The following is a 22644-nucleotide window of genomic DNA, read 5'->3' as shown; positions in this document are numbered from 1 at the left end:
TCCATTCACACACTGCGATTAAGTCATGCGCAATTTTAAAAGAAATTGTGAAAGATTTTGTTGTGCACGATGATCCCCATGACAAGAGCAGAAGCCATTTACGCGTACCGACAAAATCGTCCACGAAAAGTTGGTTAAAAAGAAATAGCAGACGATTTTGTCGTGTCGTGTAAATGCGCCTTAATACCTCGATCCTTTCCATGCTTAAAATCCTCAGCCGAATCCCATGCTACTATACAATATACTATTGTACTGTAATATTAAAATAATTAACAACATCATTGTTATCATAACATATCAATACTATATGCAACAATATTATTTGTGGATGTTTTATATTATATTGTTATGATACAATATTATTGTATGATACTCTGTGAATCGGGTAATACTATATCCAACAATAATAACGAGGATATATTATATTATTTATGATGCAATATTATTGTATGATAATATGTGGAACGGATAATACTATATGCAGCAATATTATTGTGGATGTTTTATATTATATTGCTATGATACAATTCTTATTGTATGATACTCTGTGAATCGGGTAATACTATATGCAACAATAATAACGAGGATATATTATATTATTTATGATGCAATAATATGTGGAATGGGTAATATGCAACAATATTATTTGTGGATGTTTTATATTATTTTGCTATGATACAATTCGTATTGTATGATACTCTGTGAATCGGGTAATACTATATGCAACAATAATAACGAGGATATATTATATTATTTATTATGCAATAATATGTGGAATGGGTAATACTATATGTAGCAATATTATTGTGGATGTTTTATATTATATTGTTACCATACAATATTATTGTATGATACTCTGTGAATTGGGGGATATCCCTTACCTCAAATGCTGCTTTCCAATCCTGTCTTTAATGCTTGAACTCTAATGGTGAATGTATATGCTTGTCTAATTAATGTAATTTCACAAAACAAACGTCTTGGCATATTTCTTAAAATACTGAGAGCATGAGCAATCCTTTATCATTTTTAGGTTTTGATGGGATTGATTATCGCTAATAATATATTTTCATATCAACCAAAAGTATCTTATTGAAATGAAGGCTTTTCCTACTGTTAGACAGTTGTGGCAAGATTGTTGCTTAATTAGCTTGATTACAAAAAGGAACAAACATAAGAACTGAAATTATTGATGAGTTCGGAGCAATTCTGCACTTTAGGCAAATGCTTGTGCGTTATTTGCACCTGTTGATTGCAGAGGTAATTAACAAAGATCTGATCACAAAAGATATTGGTTTCGTCTACCTCCAGATTTTAATTGATCTTTCAAAGTTAAAAGTTGGAAATGTCCCATTATTGGTCACTGCATATAGAGAGCAGAAAGGAAGGCTAGTAATATTACTCATATATGAATGATCATCCTTTATGCACTTTTATCTCCTCCTTACCCCTGTCTCTCCCTCCTGCCCCCAAATTAAAAATAAAATAAAATAAAATAAAAAAGTGACCACAAGGAGTTCAATGATGAGGATATAGCAAATTTCTCTTGCACTTCCAATTATTTTCATTTTATGCTTAACATTTATATTATAACTTTTTGGTTGTTAAATATGACAATTAAAGTTAATATATTGATGATAACAGATATTTTAATTTACATGTAGTGGAGTTTCCCTCTCTACCGGCCTGTGAACCAAGGGCAACCATCGTTCGGACTACTTCCTTAATCGCAGTGAACGACGATACCATCTTCTGGCCCCATTGTCTCTCGATACAGAGGTGTGGCGGCTGTTGTAACTCAGATCTCTTTGAATGTGTCGCAACGGAAACAAGAGACCAAACAGCTGAGGTAGGGCTTGAGTGGAGGAGTGTTCTCTTACCGTAAGCTTGTCACTGACTTGTTTCGTAACGTCTTCATCTATAGCTGTGATTCCCTGTGGAGAATCAATGCAATTTGTCCAAGTCTTATGAAGTTTTGAGATGTATAAGTCCCTCTCAGAGTTAATTGTTTCATGTTGAGAATCTAATTTGTCTGAGTTTTATGAAGTCTTGGGATTAATACGTAATTCCCTCTGAGAGTGGATAGACTATCTGTATTATAATCAACATCAATGAAAAACAGCACTAGTGTCACCATTCCCTCTTTGCGAATCATTATCCGTTAAGAGATTTTTAGCCCATGATCATTCCCAGCGGACAGAATAATTAAGAGAGTATACCAGCTCCTCCTCCTTTCAGAATTCCAAGCCCCATTTGTTCACTACACGTCAGTGTCAAATTGTATATTGTGTCCCCCTTATAAATGGGCCTATTATATGACATTATATTACATTATGAAGATGATCTGTCTGTCAGATACTTTGCTGCTACTCTGATATCTCTAAAAAATGCTTTGCTCCTTCTGATGCTTACCAAGCTTCCAAAGGAATTGACAAAATTAGACACTTTGTACAGTTTACAAGTTTATATGAGCATGTTAATGTGCAGGACCATGCATTTATATGTACCAACCTAGCTTACATGAGGTTGAACATTTGATCTTATACAGCTCCTTTTCGGTTGTACCCTAAAGGTCATCAGTATTGACCCCAAATTTTAGCATACTGAAATTACAACAAATTTTCAAAAAGTTCTGTCCTTGAGGTGATGATTCTCCAAATTATAGTCTCAGTCATTGAGGAGCTACAGTAGTGTTAAAATAGACAATTTAGTATCTCAGTGTAGGTAACTTTTCAGTATTTTGTGCAATATGTACGTTTTTTTAGTCTTATTTTATTGGTTTCATTAGTATTTACCATTGAAAGTGCAATTTTTTGTCTATAGGGCCCCATTGGAAATGGGCCGACGTTCTATCAGCCCAATGGGTTTTGCTCCTGTTACTCTTTTTGTTCTGTTCAATTCTGTCCTATTTGTCTATGATGTGTTTGTATTATTTTTGTATTTTTGAACAATCTGAGTGCGAATAAAACAAGCAAACAAACAAACTTAGAGTACACTTTGTCAAATGCTTGAAACATTTGAGCATGGGTGACATTTACCATTATCCCACGATCCAGCAGATTGCACTATCGTGAATTAAATTTGATTCAGTTTTAGGGGTACTGCTGATTCCTCAACTGATGACAATGTTACCAAACCTCCCTGGCTTTGTTCAAAATAATACTACAGTCAGTATGTACCAAAAGAAGACAGTCTCCTTATTGTAGTTTTCCCCAAAGTAGAGAAACATTAATTACTAACAATTAAGGATTTCTTCAATTCTGAATATGTTGTCACCCAGACACGTTTCTATATTTAGTACTAATTGCATTCCAAAAAAGGGGCTAATTGGAATAATTTTTTGTCTTTTTGTGACAGCTGTGTTTTTTAACAGAAACTTGACCAGTCCAGCTGAAAGAGTTCCATAAATAATCTCATTGGATTTTATTTATTCGCTAAGCATACGTGCAGATAAATCAATATCAAGAAATGGATTCATGTACTTTTTTCCCCTCCATTTGCAGTTGATAAGGATGGAGTACCGTAGTGAAACGATGAGGCTTGAATGGGCTGGCATGACAAGCCTACACTTTAAGGAAGACGTGAACTGTGGATGCAAATGCAAGGTGCGGCCTTCCGATTGTCGACCGGACAGAGAATTATTTACTAACTGTCAGTGCCAGTGCATGGTGGAACTAGATTGTCCAATAAATTTTAGATGGGACCCACTTTCCTGTGACTGTGTTTGTGATGTGCCATGGTCTGAGAGGTATATAATGCAGAGATTTATTTTTCAGTTTTATGTGGTTTAATTATTTTGTTATGCCTTTTTCTTGGGGGGGGGGATGTGGGGTGGGAGGTCCTGACAACCTGTCAATTGAGTCCATTTTGAACCTGTAAATATAAAAAGTCCAATATTTTGCCTAAAGAGATCAATAGGCTTAGGCCTATGATCCATAAACTGAATCACAGTTATATTACTAGCTGTAGCAATGAAATTTGACGTTTGATCATGAAAAGCCTTGAATTGTTTTATTTGCATATTCTGGAGATAGTTGCTTATTTATCTTCTTTGTGAGCAGTAACTGGAAGGAACATAAAATTTTGCAGAAAGTTCTTCTTTGTGAGCAGAAACTCAGTAACTGGAAGAAACATAAAATTTTGCACCAAGCTCAAAGTCGTGGCAAAATAGCCTCAGCGTAAATGTATCTGTTGTATGTTGGTTTTTATACGATCCTGGTTGTAGCTTCTTTAGAATCAATCAAACCACCTGGAGCGCCCTCACATAGGTTGAAGAGGTCCTTATCATAGTGAAGGACACATAAAGGGACAAAGGATCGTTTTAAGCTAGGTTTGAAATTAAGGTTCTAGAACCACGTCCCACGGTCTGTCATAGACGGGGGGGGGGGGGGCTTGGATCACTGACTGTTTGTTGGAACCAGGGGTCACATGAGGATAACCAGGAGCCATTTGGTATTTTTACTAAGCTATCATTTATACTTGGTTTTGATAACTTCTGCATATATATATATAATGCATCTGAGAGTGACTGGAACTTTGACTGGGTGTTAATACTCAACCTTAAAAATGTCTCTAGGCATATTTTTTTAGAGATCTAAGGGCCTGTTTGGCAAATTATGCCAGATGGGCACCCTACCCCTCCCCCTGCCTATTTTCACCCTTTGTATGACACTTTGTGTAGGATAGGATCGAAGAGTTGAGAAGGGGGGTGTGTGGAGACAGATTAACTGAGAGACAGTTGATCCTATGGAAATGAAGGAGTTTCAAATACAGTCACTGCTCAATGACATATCCTTGACCTCTTTATCTTCACAGGTTATGTAGAAGTAAACGTGAGACCTTTAACAGTACGATGTGTGGATGTTCGTGTGATTCAGGTCTACAGGAAAAGTGTGAGAGAAAGGGACTTCGATTTAACAGTAGTAAATGCAAGTAAGTACCATTCCCAATAAATGTCTGACCATTTGCTCTTCCAGAAGCCCGCCCCCTCCTTCACCTGATGACCGTCATTTAAGTCTATTTCCATCTGATTAAAACTTATCAGTAGTTTTATTTTTTGTGCTTTGCAAATAAATGCATATATGAAATAGTTGTTATTTAGAAAAATTGTATTCCAAGTTTCCAACAGATTCTTATAGATGCATAATGCATTACATTAATCACACTGTAGTAAAGAAATTAAAATCAGGTAGTTTGTGTTAAAGTTATACCTATATTTTAATTTTTTTTTATTTAAGTTATATGTTAGTTATAAAAAAATGATTCTTCTGCTGTGTTATAGTAATTGTACCTGGTTCAGTTAAATGAATACTGCATGATAATGACCCTTAATTTAGGGCCCCCTTCCCCACTCCCCCTCCCACTCCAATTAATAATTATTGCTGCAAATATAGTATACAGTAATGGGAAAAAATCCTTTCTTTTCTGGTCCAGTTTACCCATGAATTTGTTGCCACCGTTTTGTATAAAATTAGTTGATTCTCAGCTTAATAACAATTGCAGAAATTTTTCTTCATTTCTTCTACTCTGAGTGATAATTTGGCTTTGTTTGAAATTTGTTTACGTTCATATATAATGCCACGCAGTATAACACCAAAATGTAGGACATTTCATGAAAGAGTGAGATCAGTGACTTTGATTTAAAATGAAATATTTGACCTTTAGTTGTCCATATCTTAAAGGTTCATGATAAGTGATGCATATAAATGTATTCATGAATGAAATTACCGTCAGTGCTACTATATATATATATAGGTATATATAGGTATACATATATAGGTATATATAGGTATATATATATATAAATATATATATATATATATATAAATATATATATATATATATATATATATATATATATATATATATATAAATATATATATATATATATATAAATATATATATATATATATATATATATATATATTTATATATTTATATATAAATATATATAGGTATATATATATATATTTATATATAAATATATATAGGTATATATATATATATATATACATATGAATAACAACAAAAAACTGTTAAACAACTATGCTGCGTTTAGAGAAAAGCTGGATCTTGAGTGAAACAATAATTAAATTAAGTATATGATTGGAGGTAAAACAGCCAATGTTTGGTTTTTGCAGAGCTTTCGACCAGAACTATAGCCCTTCTTCAGTGCATGATCACCGAAAGTGTCAAGGACTAGCAGGAATTGAAAACTATTTTATAGAGAAGAGTATCGGCATGGTAGTGAAGTCAATGCGACTTTACTGATTTCTGCTGGATTTAGCAGAAGTTTTGGAAAACCTATATACTGTTATCACAAACGAGGGGGAAAAATTCAGAATATTTGGTGCAGTCAAATTCCATGATAAGTCTACAGCCCGCACGTATTTCTCACTCACTTTTCTTCTTTCCTTCTTCCGTCGTCTGTTTTAAAAGAAATTAATGCTGAAACAATACGATCGTTAAATAATTAATCAAAAGGCAGATCATCCTGTCAAGTCAATTACGATGGGAAGTTTTCATGGATGCTATAAATTCTGACAAAACATCACACATTGCTACTACGAGATAAATTATTAAGATCACACTGTTTGTTGGGAGCGATCAAATATTTAAGCAAGACAGATGACTAGAATGAAGCTAAATTAATACTTTAAACTTCAGTCTTGTTTTCCTTTCTTCTTTTATTTCTGAAAAAAATGGTTGAGAAGCTTGATAATGACTAATATGGGTGATGAAAGATACACACAAAGTAATTTCTTCCACTATTATTCTTAATTTTTATTTTTTATATTTTTTATTTCAATATATATGATTGATGTGGTTCGTATTAAGTGATATTAGCATGGTTGATTTTATGTGGGTGAAATGTAAAGTCTTTTCTCATAAATAGTGAACATTCAGTCATCCATCAGTGAGGGTTATAAAGTCAACAAGAAATGTTTGTCCTTAGTTTACTGGAAGTAGACTAGCAGACTCAATAGTTCATTTATGAACTAACGACTCTAAACTATTGTTCTAGCAATGTTCAGAAAATAATTGAAAGGCTAATTATGTGAATTTTCTTATAAGTCTTGCAAAATGATGGAAGTTTGATCAGCATGCAGGTAGGTATAATTTGAAGCATCATTTTCTCTTGTTGTCAGAAAATATTTATTACACATTCTATTACACAGGCTCTCTAGTGGATAAGCAGTTTGCTAACAGTTTTATTTTATTTAGAAAATATTTACAACAGAAACTATTGTCTTAGTTTGTTGTCTTAATGTCTTCAAAGATGATTTAATTCTTTCAATGAATTGTGGGCTGATGTATGTTCATGTGATAAAACATTTGAGAACATAGCCCATCAATGATGATTGGGTTTGCTTCTCCTGACTGTAGATGGTGGAGGGGGGGGGGGGGCTGAGGGGCAGGTATGTGTTCATTACAAGTATCTCTTTCTCAATGGCCAGTAATAATGATTGGGTTTGCTTCTCCTGACTAGATGATGGGGGGGGGGGGGCTGAGGGGCAGGTATGTGTTCATTACAAGTATCTCTTTCTCAATGGCCAGTAATAATGATTGGGTTTGCTTCTCCTGACTGTAGATGGTGGAGGGGGGGGGGGCTGAGGGGCAGGTATGTGTTCATTACAAGTATCTCTTTCTCAATGGCCAGTAATAATGATTGGGTTTGCTTCTCCTTTAGATGCATGTATTTCAGTAATAAAGTTTACAATTAATATTTCCTAATATCTTTGTAGGCCTTCTCAATAAACTTGTGTCAAGTAGGTTGTATTCAGTACTTTTCCAGTAAAAATGTCGGATATTTGGCTGGGTATAAACACTAAGCATATAGGTCAGCTCTTTAGCAATCTTCACTTGTCATGAGCGTGTCTTATTTTTTTTTTCTGTAACTTTGAGATTTTGCTGCCATTTGTATGTGAATTTGGCCTGCCTGGGATGATGCAGAATTTGTTATCCTTTGTAATAAGATCTTTCCAAACCAACAAGTTTAATTCCAAACATTTTTTACCTCAAAAATCAGAGGGGATTTGTGGTAAGCATATTCTCAGGACCTACTGTACAGTAACTCCCTAATGGCCTGCCATGATCTATACAATAAGTCGGCTACCTTGTAAAGGTTTTAATTAACTTTTATCTCATCCACTCCTGTATTCTATCATTTTTCATTGTCTTATTCAATTTGACAGTTTACTTTGGTGGAATTCTTGTATCCATTAGGTAGTCACTCATTGGTTTACATGATATTGAGAGTGCAAACTTAAAGGCCAAGTCTTCAATTTATGAAGACCTCCCCCAATATGTCACTGCAATACGAGATGACGTCTCAATTACCATCCTCATAGTTATTTGTTTGAAAGTTTGAGTTATATTGATCTGGTGGAAGATTGAAAGTGGAAGAGAGGTATGAGTTTGGAATCATCCTAAAAATGGATCCAGGAATCATTTGCTAGGGTCCATCCAAACATATATCATGGGTTATAATAGTTGAAAAAGACAGCAGTGAAATTAACTTTTTAGTAATGCAGTGCTGTTTCCATTTTTGAGATTTGTTTGTTATTTATTTATTTATTTATTTATGTACTTATTTATTTGTTAATTATTTTACGGTGGGGGAGCCAGGGGGCTGTGGAAACATTTTCCTTAAAGCAAACAACCAACTTCAATAGTTTATTAGAAGTTTCCATAAGCTTGTTGATCCTGAAAAACAAAGTATATTTACCTTTTCTGTGTTTTCTGAAACGAGTGAAAATTAATTCCTAAGGGAGAAAAACAAAACAACCACTGAAAGCAAAGAGAATATCCATGTAATTGTGTAAACACATTGGTATAGCATTTCAATTGCAGTTGCCACATTGGAAAAAACATCAACCACAAATTTGACGTCCCTAATACTAGTACCAATAAACAGGAAAGTTAACAATGGAGAAAAAACGATAAAGTTTAGTTGGCCCATTTGTAGGCCCAGTGTCGGAGCTAGGGGTATTGGTCAGGGGGCGAGAATAGTCTGTAGGGGCGCTTTCGACACTATCTAAGGGGAGCGCCACCACAGGTTGGCGCGGAGCGTACAGAAATTGTTTGAGTAAAGATACTCCCTAGATTGCCGGAAATGACCCTTTCCGGGCCTTGCTAATTTGCAGATAAACGAAGAATAAATAGGTGTCATCGCCATTTTTTCAGAAAAGTACACCAACAAAATGTGACAAATGTCAATATGTATTTGAGAGCGCAATAAAAATGTCAATATTCGCGAATAAGTAAAAAGTGGTAAAAAGCTGAAAAGGGCGCCAGCAATCCATTTGAGTCCGTCAGGGGGGGCATCCGCCCCCTCTGACTGTATGGACGCTCCGCCACTGTGTAGGCCCACTGTATTGGGACTAAGGATATGTCCGTATATTTCATACAGGCCTCAATAATGGTTGATCATAGTTGACTGTTTATTATCTATATTAATTATATTAGCTATATTCATATCAGGAGGATCATAAATCTCAATACCCTTCATAACTTTATTCTCCACTATGACTTGTTCCCCTTTAAACGCAAGCTTTTCTTGTGTTTAATGTTTCTCATCTTATTAACCAACTTGATATTTCTTTCTTTATCTAATCTCCCAGATGCATCAGCAGGTCTCGTTACAGTTTATCCGACTCATCTTGAAAGCTACCGTGACCCTACCATGTCCTGGATACTATGTCTGGGATGACAAAATGTGTTTATTCGTACCTTATAGTTGGCTGAGGAGAACGGCGCAGTGTCATCTCAAGTCTACCAGAGACTGAGGGCATTGAACCTCTCTAGCTACTGCAGAGAAGATCTATCTGTGTCTGGTTTCACTGTGGGACCTGTGCCAACCCCTGTTAGGGTTAACCTACGAGAGTACAGCATATATCAAATGGTTAAGTGTTTCTTAGTATCACGACATGCAGTGAACAATTTATCTCGCCAACAGAATTTTTTCATTTAAAGCAGCTGGCTGGTTTTGTGATTTCCAATGAAATCTCTCTGTTTCTCACTAACAGTAACGTCGCAGAAGATGCGCTAGAGAAATTAGTCTGTTACTTCTAGGAACAGGTGATTGGCACAACTTAGACTGGCAAACATTTTTAGAGCTCTAATGTATAGCTAGCTCTATCCTTATTTGGGTAGAAAAAAATCTGGACTGAATTGAAGCTTTGATTGTTAACATATGGACAATATAGTTCTGATATCATAATTGATGATGAGTGATATATATATTCTTGATTCACAAATTAAGCTGTGTAAACACTGGACATGTACTGCAATACTTTTCCAGTTGAGATGATCCTAGCAATAGTAATTACTAAAGAGGAAATGTTTGTTCATGGGACTTGTAGCAGGTTACATTAATTCAACCGACATAAGCAGTACAAATAAAAGAAGTACATTTACATATAATGTTCATCAATAGACAACGGTCTATTGTTTGCTGGTGATGATCTTCTTTAAAGGCATTGAAGACTCGCCCCAAACCGCGTGCGGCCATCTGAAAAAGTTAACTTTCTGTTGCTTGCAAGTGACGTTTTGATTGTGTCGATACAAAATGCAGACAGTAATGAAACGTGATACCTTGTTATCTTTAGCTGGACCTGAGATGTCCATCGCTGTTTTGTGTGTACACTGTGCTGTAGGTATTGACCGCAGCTGTTTGTACTGACTGTACACTAGTGTCTAATTACCGAAGGTAGCAAGCTGTGTGTGTATTTTCTGGGATCGATGGTGGTGTCTAACACCTACCTCTGTTACACCTCATTCGAAACTAGGTCAGATTACCGGCATAAGACGTTTCTTTTTGCGCGAGTCTTCACACCCTTTAAAAACTAGTTCATTGCAACGGTTAAATGTCAGTCGAGGTTATTGACAGTTATTGGCATACAAAAACTAACAGTGTTTGGTTGGAAGTGGTTTAATTGTAATGTTTCAAAGCTCAGTACAACATGCCAAGGTCCTGTCGAGCCCTCCTGATACCAATAATGGCTTACTCTCTGAAGAGTCTATATTTATACTGTAAGTATTCAATCTACACATGACACGAAAGGGTAAGTAAACTCTCAATGTAGGTAAAATTTACAGATAATGTGTAAATGCTGTTTATGATATCTTGTCAATTTATATTTGAATTTCTTGGGAACCGTGTCATAATTTAATTTTAAGGTTGGCCTACTTGTGTGATATGGTCAGCTAGTGGTTAGTGTCATGGGTGTTGTAAAAAAGAGTGAACATAGTTTAGTGTTTGTTACTCTGTATAACCCTCGCACCCCAGGAAGTCATATGCAAGCCAAATAAAGGGATTTGGTTGATCGACATATTCTTGTCTGAAGGACTCTTGGCCATCAGTGAACCTATATATTCAAATTATATCAAAGCTATCACCCAGATTACTAATGGACATATTATTCCTGAATAGTCAAACTTTTTTAGATAATTCTGTGTCAAACAATAAAATAATATATTGCTTCAGAATATAATTGGCCTGTGCAACAATACAATTTGTCACTCAGCTTGTTTTTAGTTATTTAACTTTTACATACATAACTTTTGTTAAAATTTGTACAAGTACCATCATGTGATTTGTCACTTGATGGGAAAAAAGTTGCATAAGTATAATTTCCTGAATTGGCAGAAAATTGGATCTGACTGTTCCTGTGCAACGTTAAGTTGCTACCGTACTGCCAGTTCTGGAGGGATGAGTATCCGAAAACACTGCGTTGTCAAGTATTTCGATCAACACAGTAATATATACATGCATAGTACAGTTGTTTCAAGAACAGTGTATGGCAATATCAAGAAAGTCTTACTGGAGGTTGCATGCTGTATAAGTCTCACCGGTAAGTGAATATGAAATTTTTGTTAATAAACGAAATGATAAAATGCTGTCAGTTTTATGCCTATATTGTTTTTTTTTTTGTAAACAGCTTGTTGGACTGAATGTAATACATTGTTTAGATATTGTTTTTTGTATGTGGCATGTACATAATGAGTACATTTCCTGTTGCTTTTGGTGGAAGTCAAAGGTCAGCAGAGGTCGAAATGTGAAAGTGTTATAAACTGTATGGTTAGAATTGTGCAATGGATATAGAATGTTATATTAGGGGGTAGGAGCCTGGGGGGCACGCCCCCATTTTTTTCCAAAATAGCAAATATGCCCTACTGGCAAATAAAATGTGCCCCTTTGATGAAGAACTCTTTTGGATATCTTAAGCCTTTGCTAAGTTTAATATTTTCTTTTATTTATTCACGTGCACCATAATAGTATTGATAGCAGACTAACACATCATATATATTTAAGTGATATGGCCGGTGTGTATCGGTTTATAGCATTACAAGTGGTGGTTGTGGAATGAGAAAGTACCCCTCTGATGTTGTGCCCCCCCCACTTTTTGGAAGCTACCTACCCCCCTTTGTAATATGCATCAATGTCTGCAGTGTTTGATACAGCTCAAAGATGATTTGAGTTCAGAGAGAGGAAAGAGACAGCTTTGATGCAGATAGACAGACAAAGATATACACAATAACAAATAAGATGTATTCAAATTCAACAAGTAAAAAATTCAACAAACAAATAGAAGTACAAAGTAAAAGGAAATAAATTACCATAAATTTGCATACTTATGATAAACAAAAGTGTTGTGATTCAATGAACCAAATGCACAAACCGTAAATGAAGATTTTTAATCATCTCGATAGTAAATATTAACTTTTATGAATTCCGGGTGAAATACTTTACCCATGACCCTTTAGAGGTCCATATCAGTTTGGCAATATTTTAGTAAAACACTTAATGATTTCATGAAACAGGGTTAAACTATACCAAAGAGCAACCTGGAGTATGTCACTAGTGACATCTTTAAATAAGAGCAATTTTTTCTGCATCAAATGTACTTATGAAAGTCTAGACTACAAAATAAATATATTAAAAAAAAAAAGTGTTATGTAAAATTTACTGTGAATAAGACTGACACTAAAACTTTTGGTCAAACATTCAGATTGTCCTTTCAGTATTTGAGCATTTCAAAATAAAAAAATCTTTTTACTTCACAGATCTGATTGGATGAAATTGGTTGTTTTGAAGAAAATAAGGTAAACAAACACATCCAAAATCGCAGCAAAACAATTGAATAATTATTTTCAAGACAATATTTGATTTCTTACCATAGCACCTTAATTCCTTTCATTTTAATGTCACATACATTCATGTTGCACTACATTAATTGTATTTGTTGGGTTATACACTTGAGGAAAAATGAAATCTCTTTAACATCTCTTTGGTAAGTTGACACACATGTAAGGTCACCTCCATGATATGAAATTGACTCACATTTGTATGACTATGCTGGGGAAAGTGGGAGGTGAGTGCATTTTAATGTCACATACATTCATGTTGCACTACATTAATTGTATTTGTTTGGTTATACACTTGACCAAGAATGAAATCTCTATAACATCTCTTTGGTTAGTTGACACACATGTAAGTCACATGACTCACATCCATGATATGAAAATGACTCACATTTGAATGACTGCTGGGGAGAGTGGGAGGTGAGTGCATTTTTATGTCACATACATTCATGTTGCACTACATTAATTATGTGTTTGGTTATACACTTGAGGAAGAATGAAATCTCTTTAACATCTCTTTGGTATTGTTGACACACATGTAAGTCACATCCATGATATGAAAATGACTCACATTTGAATGACTGGGGAGAGTGGGTGGTGAGTGCATTTTTATGTCACATACATTCATATGTTACCTTCCTTCTGTTGTGTTACGTTGTATTTATCTTGTAAAATCATATGAGAAATAAAATTGAAAATTGAGGAAAAAAATGAGACTACCAAAGTAAACAAGCAAAGGTCACAAGGAGGCATAGTTTAAAATATGGCATTTCTGGTTTCAGAAAAATTCCTCTCAGACAATAACTAAGTAATAATTGCTACAACTTGAGAAAATGGACGAGATAAATATGAAGTTCAGGGAAACAGGAGCTGCCCTTTTCATAATGTCAGTCAACATATTACAAATGAATAAGATATGAGCCTGTAGGAAAGCCAACATGTGAAGCATATTTAAGCAAATTTTGAAGTTTGATCTCCGAAAATAATATAGTCTCAAAATCCCTTCTTTTTAATAGAGGTATATGTGTCAGGAACTCAGGATAAGTTTATCTCCTCATATTGATAACATTGACATAGCATTGACGTTCTGAAAATGACACAATTATCCAATTCTTTATCCAACAAAATTAAAAGAATGGAATAACCGAAATAATTAAAAGAATGGAATAGTCAACATGAAAGCATTTAAATCATGTGGACTGCCTTTCTAACAAAGTGACAAAAAAGGTCATTTATCCAGACACAACTTTATTTCAAATCAAGATATATTTAATATCAAGATCAGCTTCAACATGGGGCCGTGAGGGGACAGAATGTTGTCACCATGGTTACGTATCAAATACCTTTGAACCATGACAACTATAAAAGTTCTCACAACATGTTTAATGTTGAATATTTCAATTTTTAACAGGTTGAATTCACAGGACAAAACTCAAGATGTTGGTTCTTGTAGTCGAATATTCTCCTTGGTTCGGCACAATAGAGGTTGGTGTTAGTTGCATCTTGAAGCGGGTACTTGCCAAGCGAGGGCACTGGATTTACTACGAGTTGCATAGTTTTTGCTCTGAAATATAAAGAGAAACTGTTTAGTAACATTTTCCTTCCCAAAATTTCCAAGGCGAGAAACAATTTGTCAATACTGCCCACCAAAATGTTTTGAAATAATTTCATGTAAGAACCATTGAGCCTCCCAAAGATGATGTTACTTCACCTGTGGTCAAATTTTATGAAGATAACAAAAAAAAACTCAACAAGTGGCCATTTTTGTTTTTTTGTAGTTGGCACGGATAAGTAAAAAACTGGCAAAGAATAAAAGTGAGCTTCATCAAAAGGGTGGGTTTACTTTTGACAACATGATGAGACACAATGTGACAGCCACATGGATATCACATCTCCATATTTTGCTCCATTTTCAAATACATAGTTGCTTAAATATAATAAACTCTTGCTGGAAGACTTTGTAGTTACTTTTAAGAGCAAAAAAAGAACCTACATATGTGGGTAATAGCTGCAAACTTTTGTTTTAAGTCCATTTTAAACTGTTTCTAGTTTATAAGCTGTGTCATTAGACATATCAAGAGAAATTAACTGAATCCTACTCACAAGTTTAAGTCTTTGGCTAATAACGACTCTTGTTCAGGTCGCCAGCTGCTACACTCTGGAATTGTGGGTAAATGGTGCGCTAACTTTGAGGTGTAATGTAAGATCCTGGCAGTCCTGGTTGACACTACCCAGACAAGCTTGCTGAAGGACGGTTTAGGGACGGGAGATGAGTATTTTCTGAGACAATCGGCTACCTGTGCCCTGCAGTACAGAAGCTCTGTATCTGATATCTTAAAAGAAAAAACACAGCATTCTTGAGAGAAAGCAGCAGATGTAAAAAGATGCCATTGTCTGTAAAAATATGTTACATTATAACCTATTTACATACATATTATTTGGAGGACATCTGTGCTTTCCTGACATATGTGGATTAAAATCCCAAAAAGGAATCTTGGATAAACTACATTATGGTTTTTTGTCAAACAAACTTTTTAAGAATGAGGTTAAAACATTATTCAAGGTTTCATAGACCAAATGACTTTCCCAAAACCATGGAGCAATGTTTAAAGGACATCTGCACTTTCCTAAAACATGAATTTTAATTCACACACACATAAGAATTTTGTGCCTCTCTTGTGGGTAGTCATGATGGAACATGAAGATGTTAACTGTGAGTATATATATATATTGTAGTAATTAAATTGAGTTTGTATAGATCATAGTTTAACTCCATTCCTATGAAGCACTGAGAGAGAGAGCACTATATGGTTCCCCAGTGTGATATCAAAGGTGGGTAATTAATTTGAGTTTGTATAGATCATAGCATAACTCCAGTCCTATGGAGCAGAGATAGAGAGAGAACACTATATGGTTCCCCAGTGTGATATGATATCAAAGGTGAAATCAAGAGAAATCAAGTAGGTAACGATACAATTATAGACATATTTAAGCATAAATGTTACAGTATGTATATTCTATTGTGGGGTTATTAGTGACAATCACCAATGCTTTTATTGCTTGTCAATAAAACATTTTGTTTCACTACATTGGTCATCGATGAATATGCAAATAATGACAATGCAGCAAGGAAGTCCAAAACAATGAATAAATGAATGGAATGATTGAGATTTATTAAACTTACTTGTGTGATTTTCTGAAGTTCCCAGATAACTTTTATCCATGAAAGACCTCGATTTTCAGTTTCCCCAGCAACAGGAGCCATCAGATTTGGTAATTCATGTGATAGTAGCGATAAGGCAAGAACACAGGGCTGTCGTATTATAAAAGAGATACACAAAAAAAATATATCATGAATGCAATGATTTACAGAGATAAAAAGCAGGACTTGCATGGAGGTAAATATTTTCATGAGCCGCATAAAGTTAAAACTGAATAGACAACTTAGAAGAACTCTAGTTTGATTGTCCACTGCAAACAGTGGAGTGAAGGAATGGGGTAACAAGCTGAGGACATTCTTTTAATTTATGGAAATTAATATCCAGGTTAGATTGGTTATACACAGCTGCTGAGATACCAGTTGGACCTTTGATGTCCTGGAATTATGCACTTTTCTTTAATTTAAGAAACAATTCCCCCCATTCCCCCCACTGTTGCTTTCCACAAATAGATTGTGGACAAATTTTGTATGTATGTCCAGCTAGCTTCTTAGGCTTTTTAAACTTCACGTTTAGATGTCTTACAGTAAAGATAAGTTTATATTACTAGCCCAAAAAAGCACGCAGTTTAGCAGAATACTTCAAGCAGATGTTCCCCAGATCCATCATGATTGGTCAACAATCTTTTTTCAGAGTATAGAAATATATACACTTCTGTTATGCAAGTAACTTAAACAGTATGTCTGGAGTGAAACTTCTCGGCGTAAGATGGTAACAAAGATATTAAACCTGAAATGGTTAGATTTACTCGACTTCACAAGATAAAACTTACCCTGAACTGCAGAAGAGCAAAATGACAAAGACATGCTTCCAACTTCAAAACTAGTTTATAAAGTCTCTGGTTCAATTCTTCGAGGGGAAAGTGTAGCATTTCGTCGGCGTGACAATAGGAGACGAAAAGTTGTAAGAAATGGTTGGAAGTTGGAATGTCGCAGTCTCTGATGTTTATCCTCTTGGACATGATCTTCTCCATTCTACTGACGTCATTAGGAAGACAACCGCACTGGCTTATTCGGACCAGATGCTTGACAGACATGACATTCTGTTTGAGGGGAGGAAAAGTGTCAGAAATGTTAGCTGAAATGATGGATAAACCATCCCGGTATTGAAGATATTAAAATGTAAATGATGAGGTGCTTGTGTTCAGAGACGTTAAGGAAATTGTTGAAGACTCTTCTTCCATGAATTTGCATAATTTTGTAAACAAGTTTGACACTAAGGGAGTGAGTCGCATTATGATACTGATAGCTCTATTACTGATAGCTCTATTACTGATAGCTCTATTTCTGATAGCTTTATTACTTTTTGTTGTTGTTATAATTGAGCAAATCCGTTATCAAAACAAAGATCCAAAAGTCTTGGACTTTGATGTGACGATGACATCTAATAATCTACAAAGGACAAAGGGAAAAGGACAGAAATATCTCGCAAATCATTTGCCTATCAGTTGGACATCACCCCCCCCCCCCCAGGTCCAGTAAGATTCTTTTCTGGAGTAGCTAGCAGTAGAATTGTGACTCTAGTAAATCTGACTTGCATTGAACAATCATCCAGTAGTTGTGAAGTAAGTAGTAATCGATAATGCAATTTTGGGAAAAGAGTATAGCTCTTTTTGATTTTTTTTTAATCTTCGATGTATGTATATATTTTAGATCCTCCTGCGAGCAGGAACTCGCAAAGAAGCCTCATTGGCTTATCAAAGCCGCAAGCTGACCGAAGTCAGTCTCTTACATTCATATTTAACGTCCATGATCATGAATTTTCAACAACTCTGTAACTGGACGACATGCATAGATCTTGGGGTGACTCGAACCGGGGACCTTATGATTGGAAGTCACCGGCGTTAACCACTGAGCTAACACTCCACATGTAAGGGTCTGTTTGCAATAAAAATTGTTGGTTCAATGCGTAGACCGCTTGGTTGTATATTCAATTACCTCTCTTGGTTCGACCAGTTTAACAGCCATGTAGAATGATGAGACTGTGACACACATTAAGTGGAGAGCACGGACCTGCGACAGGAAGAAAGGCCAAGTGAGTCATTTCATTGTTAATACTGTATAAGCTCCATCAGGAGAAACTAAGATTGCTTGAAAGAAAGCTGGAACAGAGGCACCCTTTCCTTTGCATCCCTATTCTCTGTAGGTAGGTAGGTCCTGCCTTGAATGAGAAACCCATTTTGTGACAGTTTTGCCGATGTTACATTGGATTTATTTAAAAAAAAATTACTGCCTAATTTTAATGCCATATATTCAGAAATGACAGTGTAAAGAGAAGCAAAATACAGTACGTTGGAACTTGGAAATATTCGATGTTTCATTTCACAATAGCTGTATTGCTAAAGTTTTCAAATAGAGCTGTTTTGTTGTCTAATGTGAGCGTCTACTTTAGAATGTCACAAACTGAAGCCCTAATTAATAGAATGCCATCTATTAATGACACAAACTGTGACTATAAATAGATACAATCTCATCTGAATTAAATAAAACAATACAAATTTAATTTTCTGCTTGGCTTGTGTCAATTTTGTGCTGTTGGCATAATAAAGTTTGGCAGAATGTACAGCCCAATCTAAAGGTTAAATTATGGCAAACTGTTACTGGTTATGCAAACTGGTTATGTAAAATACCAACATAACCTTTTACCAAAAGAAATCTCTTCTGCCTCACCCACTTGCAATTCTCAGGTTCTACAAACATTTTGAAAACCTTTCTCCTCTTCGGTGGAGCCTTTTTCTCTTTAAATGCTCCAGCAAATATCATAAACTTTCTTCGGATATGTCTTTAAATAAAACTGAGTGGTTGATGTTCAAAGGATTGAGAGATGACCTTTTACCTTGACAACAGACAAAAATCTGTCCAGAATACTGACGCTCAGAAAGAAAGACTTTGGCGAGAGTTTGTAGAACCTGACGAGGCTTCGTAACCTGTCGATGACAACGTCGTGCATGTAAGGAGCCACGGTAACAGAACCCTGAAAGAAAGGTAAGGTTAGTGAAAGAATGGAATATAAATATAGTCATATATTTCCAGCGATTAGGACCATTGCTTTGGTTTTATAATCTTCTGTGTTTGATGAACTTATAGTATTGGTTCTAAATTAGTTGATGTAAATTTGTGGTACAAAAATGTCATGTTGAGAGAGTTTCGGTGGATTATTTAGTGTCATGACAGGTTTGAAGGTTCACGTAAAATACTATATAGCTACTGTGTACATTAACTGCGACACATTTTTTTCACTTGTACTGTATACCAATCTGCAAATTTTGCAGTCTTTCCTGTGTGGTACTGGATAAAATATGCCCTTTGAGATTAAATATTGTGTTAATGTAATTGTTCATAAAACAGTATGTATGTTATAAAGGTTAAGAAAGTGAAGTACAAGTTGTTGGGAAATAGTCGGCTGGATCCCACTAGAATGACAATCTTGTAAAGGTTTCATAACAGATATTTGTTTAAAATCTATGGTTAGATATTTTTTCCAACAGTTACAGTACTTAGTATGAGGAAGAGTGCTTCAGTGTTTGGTGTTCAGCTGTTTATACTTTACACATACTTAATGCCTGTGTATAGGTTCAGGTTGCTCAAGTTCTGATTTCTATGAACAACTTTGTTGACATTCCCAAAAAAAAAACTTGAATTTCATAAAACGTAAAGAGTCCAATAGGTTGGTAAAAATAAATAAATAAAATAGAGAAACTCTTTAATATTTGATGATATTTCAAGATTTTGGAGAGTCATACACTACAGCCCGACCTTGGCTTGATCACAAACACAAGGTAATTGTCCCGACGACATTACCCGATCATTTCTATAGCTATAATTACCTCTCTATGGTTGCGAATGTAGTGTAGATTTGGGACATTTTCTAAACGTCCTGCCGTTAGGATTTTGTAGACGATCCAATCGCGCTGGTTTCTGCCGCAGCTCGCCTTTTTACAATCTGTAACATAAAAATGAGGTAAACAAAATTTTTCATTTGGTGAGGATTAGTTACAGGTGATTTTCATGAAACTTGTGGGTGTTGCCTCAGCTGTAAAAAATAAGGCTCCTAAACCACCCTAGAGCTGATATTACAATTGCTATTAAATTGAAAATATGTACATGTTGCTATTTAATCATCAATTGATTAGATAACAAAAGGGCACTGTCAGCGCGGTTATTTTGTTTTGAGGGATGTCGCTGTAATGGTTTGGAAAATATAACAAAACTTAAAGGCACTGACATACTATAAACAAAAGTCAGGGGTGCCATCGTATCTGACAGGCCCTGTGATAGCTATAGCAAACACAAAACGTTATCATACCATTTTTCAAAGAGCCTCTAAAATATGTTTTTATAACGATAAATGTGGTGTTATAACAATGTTGGCATAACATGACATAATGAGATATTAATGTTATAACAAAAAATGTTTAGAAATAATAGCCTGAAAACATTTTCGTGACATATTTAATACACCACAAATAATGTTATCAAAACAAAGGACAAAACTTTTTAATGTTTATGTGATATCGAATTAATTTTGATACCTTCATGGTGAAGCTCATCTTGATATTTATAAAACTGCAATCATAGATCTTGATATTATATCATTTTCAAATTGGGTGGTGTCACATGTATTACTTCTTGCAAACAATGACCAATCCTTAAATAGGACATAAATAATGTGTATCAAAAGTTACAAGTTAGCTACAGTACATATGGCAAATCTTTATTAATTCTTTAATATCTTTAATAAAAAATCTTCAATAAAAAAGGCCATAAGATTAATAGATATCTGCAGTGGTTATTGAGACAACAATGCTGCAGCTGTCTTTGAAAACTTACCTCCTGTTAATTTTGAGCCCTGCATGATGATTGGAAATGAAGTCAACGCTCAGCGGGATATTTCTCGGCACACGGATTCTAATGAGTAATGTCTTCTTACTCTGCTTGGCTAGGGTAGTGCTAGCCTAGGCTAGGTCTGCTGTCGTGAAATGAGGCCCAACATGATACTTGATAGGTACACTGATGAAGTTAAGTTATTGACAAACTACAAGAAAATTGTGGCATCTAGTCTGTAGGCAATGTTGTCACTTGGATAGTAACAAAACTTAAAGTATGCCAAGGGTAATCACAGATGTAATTTAACTCCCAACCAGCAAAACCATTAGAAAGTACAAACGACAATGGTTATACTGTTGGCTAGGCCTGTACAGTATAGTAGTATTCCCACGGACAACTGTCAATATGGTGGTAATTCCAATTATACACAAACACTTGGCCTAACACTTAACAGTAAACACAGTGAAGACTGCAGAAGCAATGGCGACGAAAGCTTCAAGAGTTGTAAACTTGTAAAGTGTTGATGAACATTAATCAAATTCTACAGTATCACAATGATGCAGTGATATACTTTCACGGACCATGCATATGCCTCGTCCAAGAAAGCGAACAAAACTGTCACTCCTGTAAACGTAAATACTAAATATGTTCCTTTATCGGCGGATTTAAGTGTTTGCGTATATTATTCTACGTTCGCTTTATATCGTACAAATTGCATACACATATACGTACAGTACAATACCATTGTGTTTATCGAGGGACGCGGTTCAATTTTCGCGCGTAATTGTGACAGCTCAAGCTGCACGAAAATAAGGATTGCGTAATCACTACCCCATGTTGGTTGAACTCAAAAAAGTTGAGGCACTTTGCACGTTCCTCATTTGTACGTTATGTAAATAAGTTAGGGATGGATTGGAAGTTAAAGTCTGTTTGAGTACAAAGTTTAGATCTAATGATGGCTAATTACCGTAAACAGTGGGCACATTTAGTTAGTGAACGATTCTTCGTACACCTGCGTTATTTCTTTAAACTTGGTCGTAAGAGGTTGAAAACAAGTAGCCTAAACAAAGTTTATACTTCTGGAACTTAGGTCTAACTTACATAGTTAGGTACAGATATGCGGCCCAACATTGGCTTGGAATACAGACTATACTTCTGAGGTTAGTTTGCACCACGTTTTGTCTGTTTACCTGATATTAGTTAAAACTTAGTGACAACGATAAAATGCAATATTTTCCTCCTTTAGTACCATTAAGCTTCGAATTTCCCCCCAAGGCTATAGTGTAGGCCTTGAATGATTTAATTGCATGCCAGTAGCCTATGGGCTAGTTTAAATTAGGCTTATACCCTAGTATGACTTGTTCACACCTATGTCCGTGTCGGAATAAAACTAAGAGAAGCACATGTTATTCGCCAGTTAGCTGGACGAATAAGGTGTAGTGTCCTCACATTTCGTT

At 35.3% G+C, this 22644-nt stretch overlaps 3 protein-coding genes across 14 annotated transcripts in view; 2 read left to right on the top strand and 1 right to left on the bottom strand.

The window, feature by feature from the left end:
- The window catches only part of LOC139979981 (vascular endothelial growth factor A-like), a 49551-nt gene extending 37648 nt beyond the window's left edge, over positions 1-11903 (top strand). For all 9 annotated transcript variants that reach the window (XM_071991282.1, XM_071991280.1, XM_071991285.1 and 6 more), the window contains 4 exons: positions 1662-1846; positions 3501-3745; positions 4813-4929; positions 9621-11903. In XM_071991282.1, coding sequence (XP_071847383.1) covers positions 1662-1846; positions 3501-3745; positions 4813-4929; positions 9621-9663 — 590 coding nt within the window. In that variant the 3' untranslated portion in view covers positions 9664-11903. The remainder of the gene's footprint in view (positions 1-1661; positions 1847-3500; positions 3746-4812; positions 4930-9620) is intronic.
- Positions 11712-22644, top strand: part of LOC139979973 (P protein-like) — a 40037-nt gene continuing 29104 nt past the window's right edge. Inside the window, exons 1-2 of one of the 4 annotated variants that reach the window (XM_071991259.1) lie at positions 11712-11852; positions 13066-13104. The gene's annotated coding sequence lies outside the window, so the exon portion shown is untranslated. Of the gene's footprint in view, positions 11853-13065; positions 13105-19212; positions 19351-22188; positions 22348-22644 lie in introns of those variants that run through there. The other 3 variants (XM_071991257.1, XM_071991256.1, XM_071991258.1) reach the window with 3 other exon arrangements.
- LOC139979979 (cyclin-G2-like) lies at positions 12532-22059 on the bottom strand. The gene is made up of 8 exons (XM_071991276.1): positions 21191-22059; positions 20188-20303; positions 19197-19334; positions 18299-18373; positions 17134-17403; positions 16328-16456; positions 15247-15476; positions 12532-14707 (listed from the first exon to the last, which is right to left on the bottom strand). Exons 1-8 carry the CDS (start codon positions 21213-21215, stop codon positions 14548-14550), a joined length of 1143 nt encoding a protein of 380 aa, XP_071847377.1. The 5' UTR covers positions 21216-22059; the 3' UTR covers positions 12532-14547.

The sequence above is a fragment of the Apostichopus japonicus genome, chromosome 14 (assembly GCF_037975245.1).
Source record: "Apostichopus japonicus isolate 1M-3 chromosome 14, ASM3797524v1, whole genome shotgun sequence".
Lineage (NCBI taxonomy): Eukaryota > Metazoa > Echinodermata > Holothuroidea > Aspidochirotida > Stichopodidae > Apostichopus > Apostichopus japonicus.
Note: the sequence above shows the minus strand (reverse complement) of the source record. Positions and strands in the feature narration are given on the sequence as shown.

Coding starts and splice junctions, on each gene's coding strand:
- LOC139979979 (XM_071991276.1), bottom strand. CDS start 21,215: ATGCAGGGCTCAAAATTAACAGGAG. Junction 19,335..20,187: donor ACATTCGCAACCATAGAGAG/GTAATTATAGCT, acceptor CCTTTCTTTCAG/GGTTCTGTTACCGTGGCTCC. Junction 16,457..17,133: donor TTGCTCTTCTGCAGTTCAGG/GTAAGTTTTATC, acceptor ATAATACGACAG/CCCTGTGTTCTTGCCTTATC.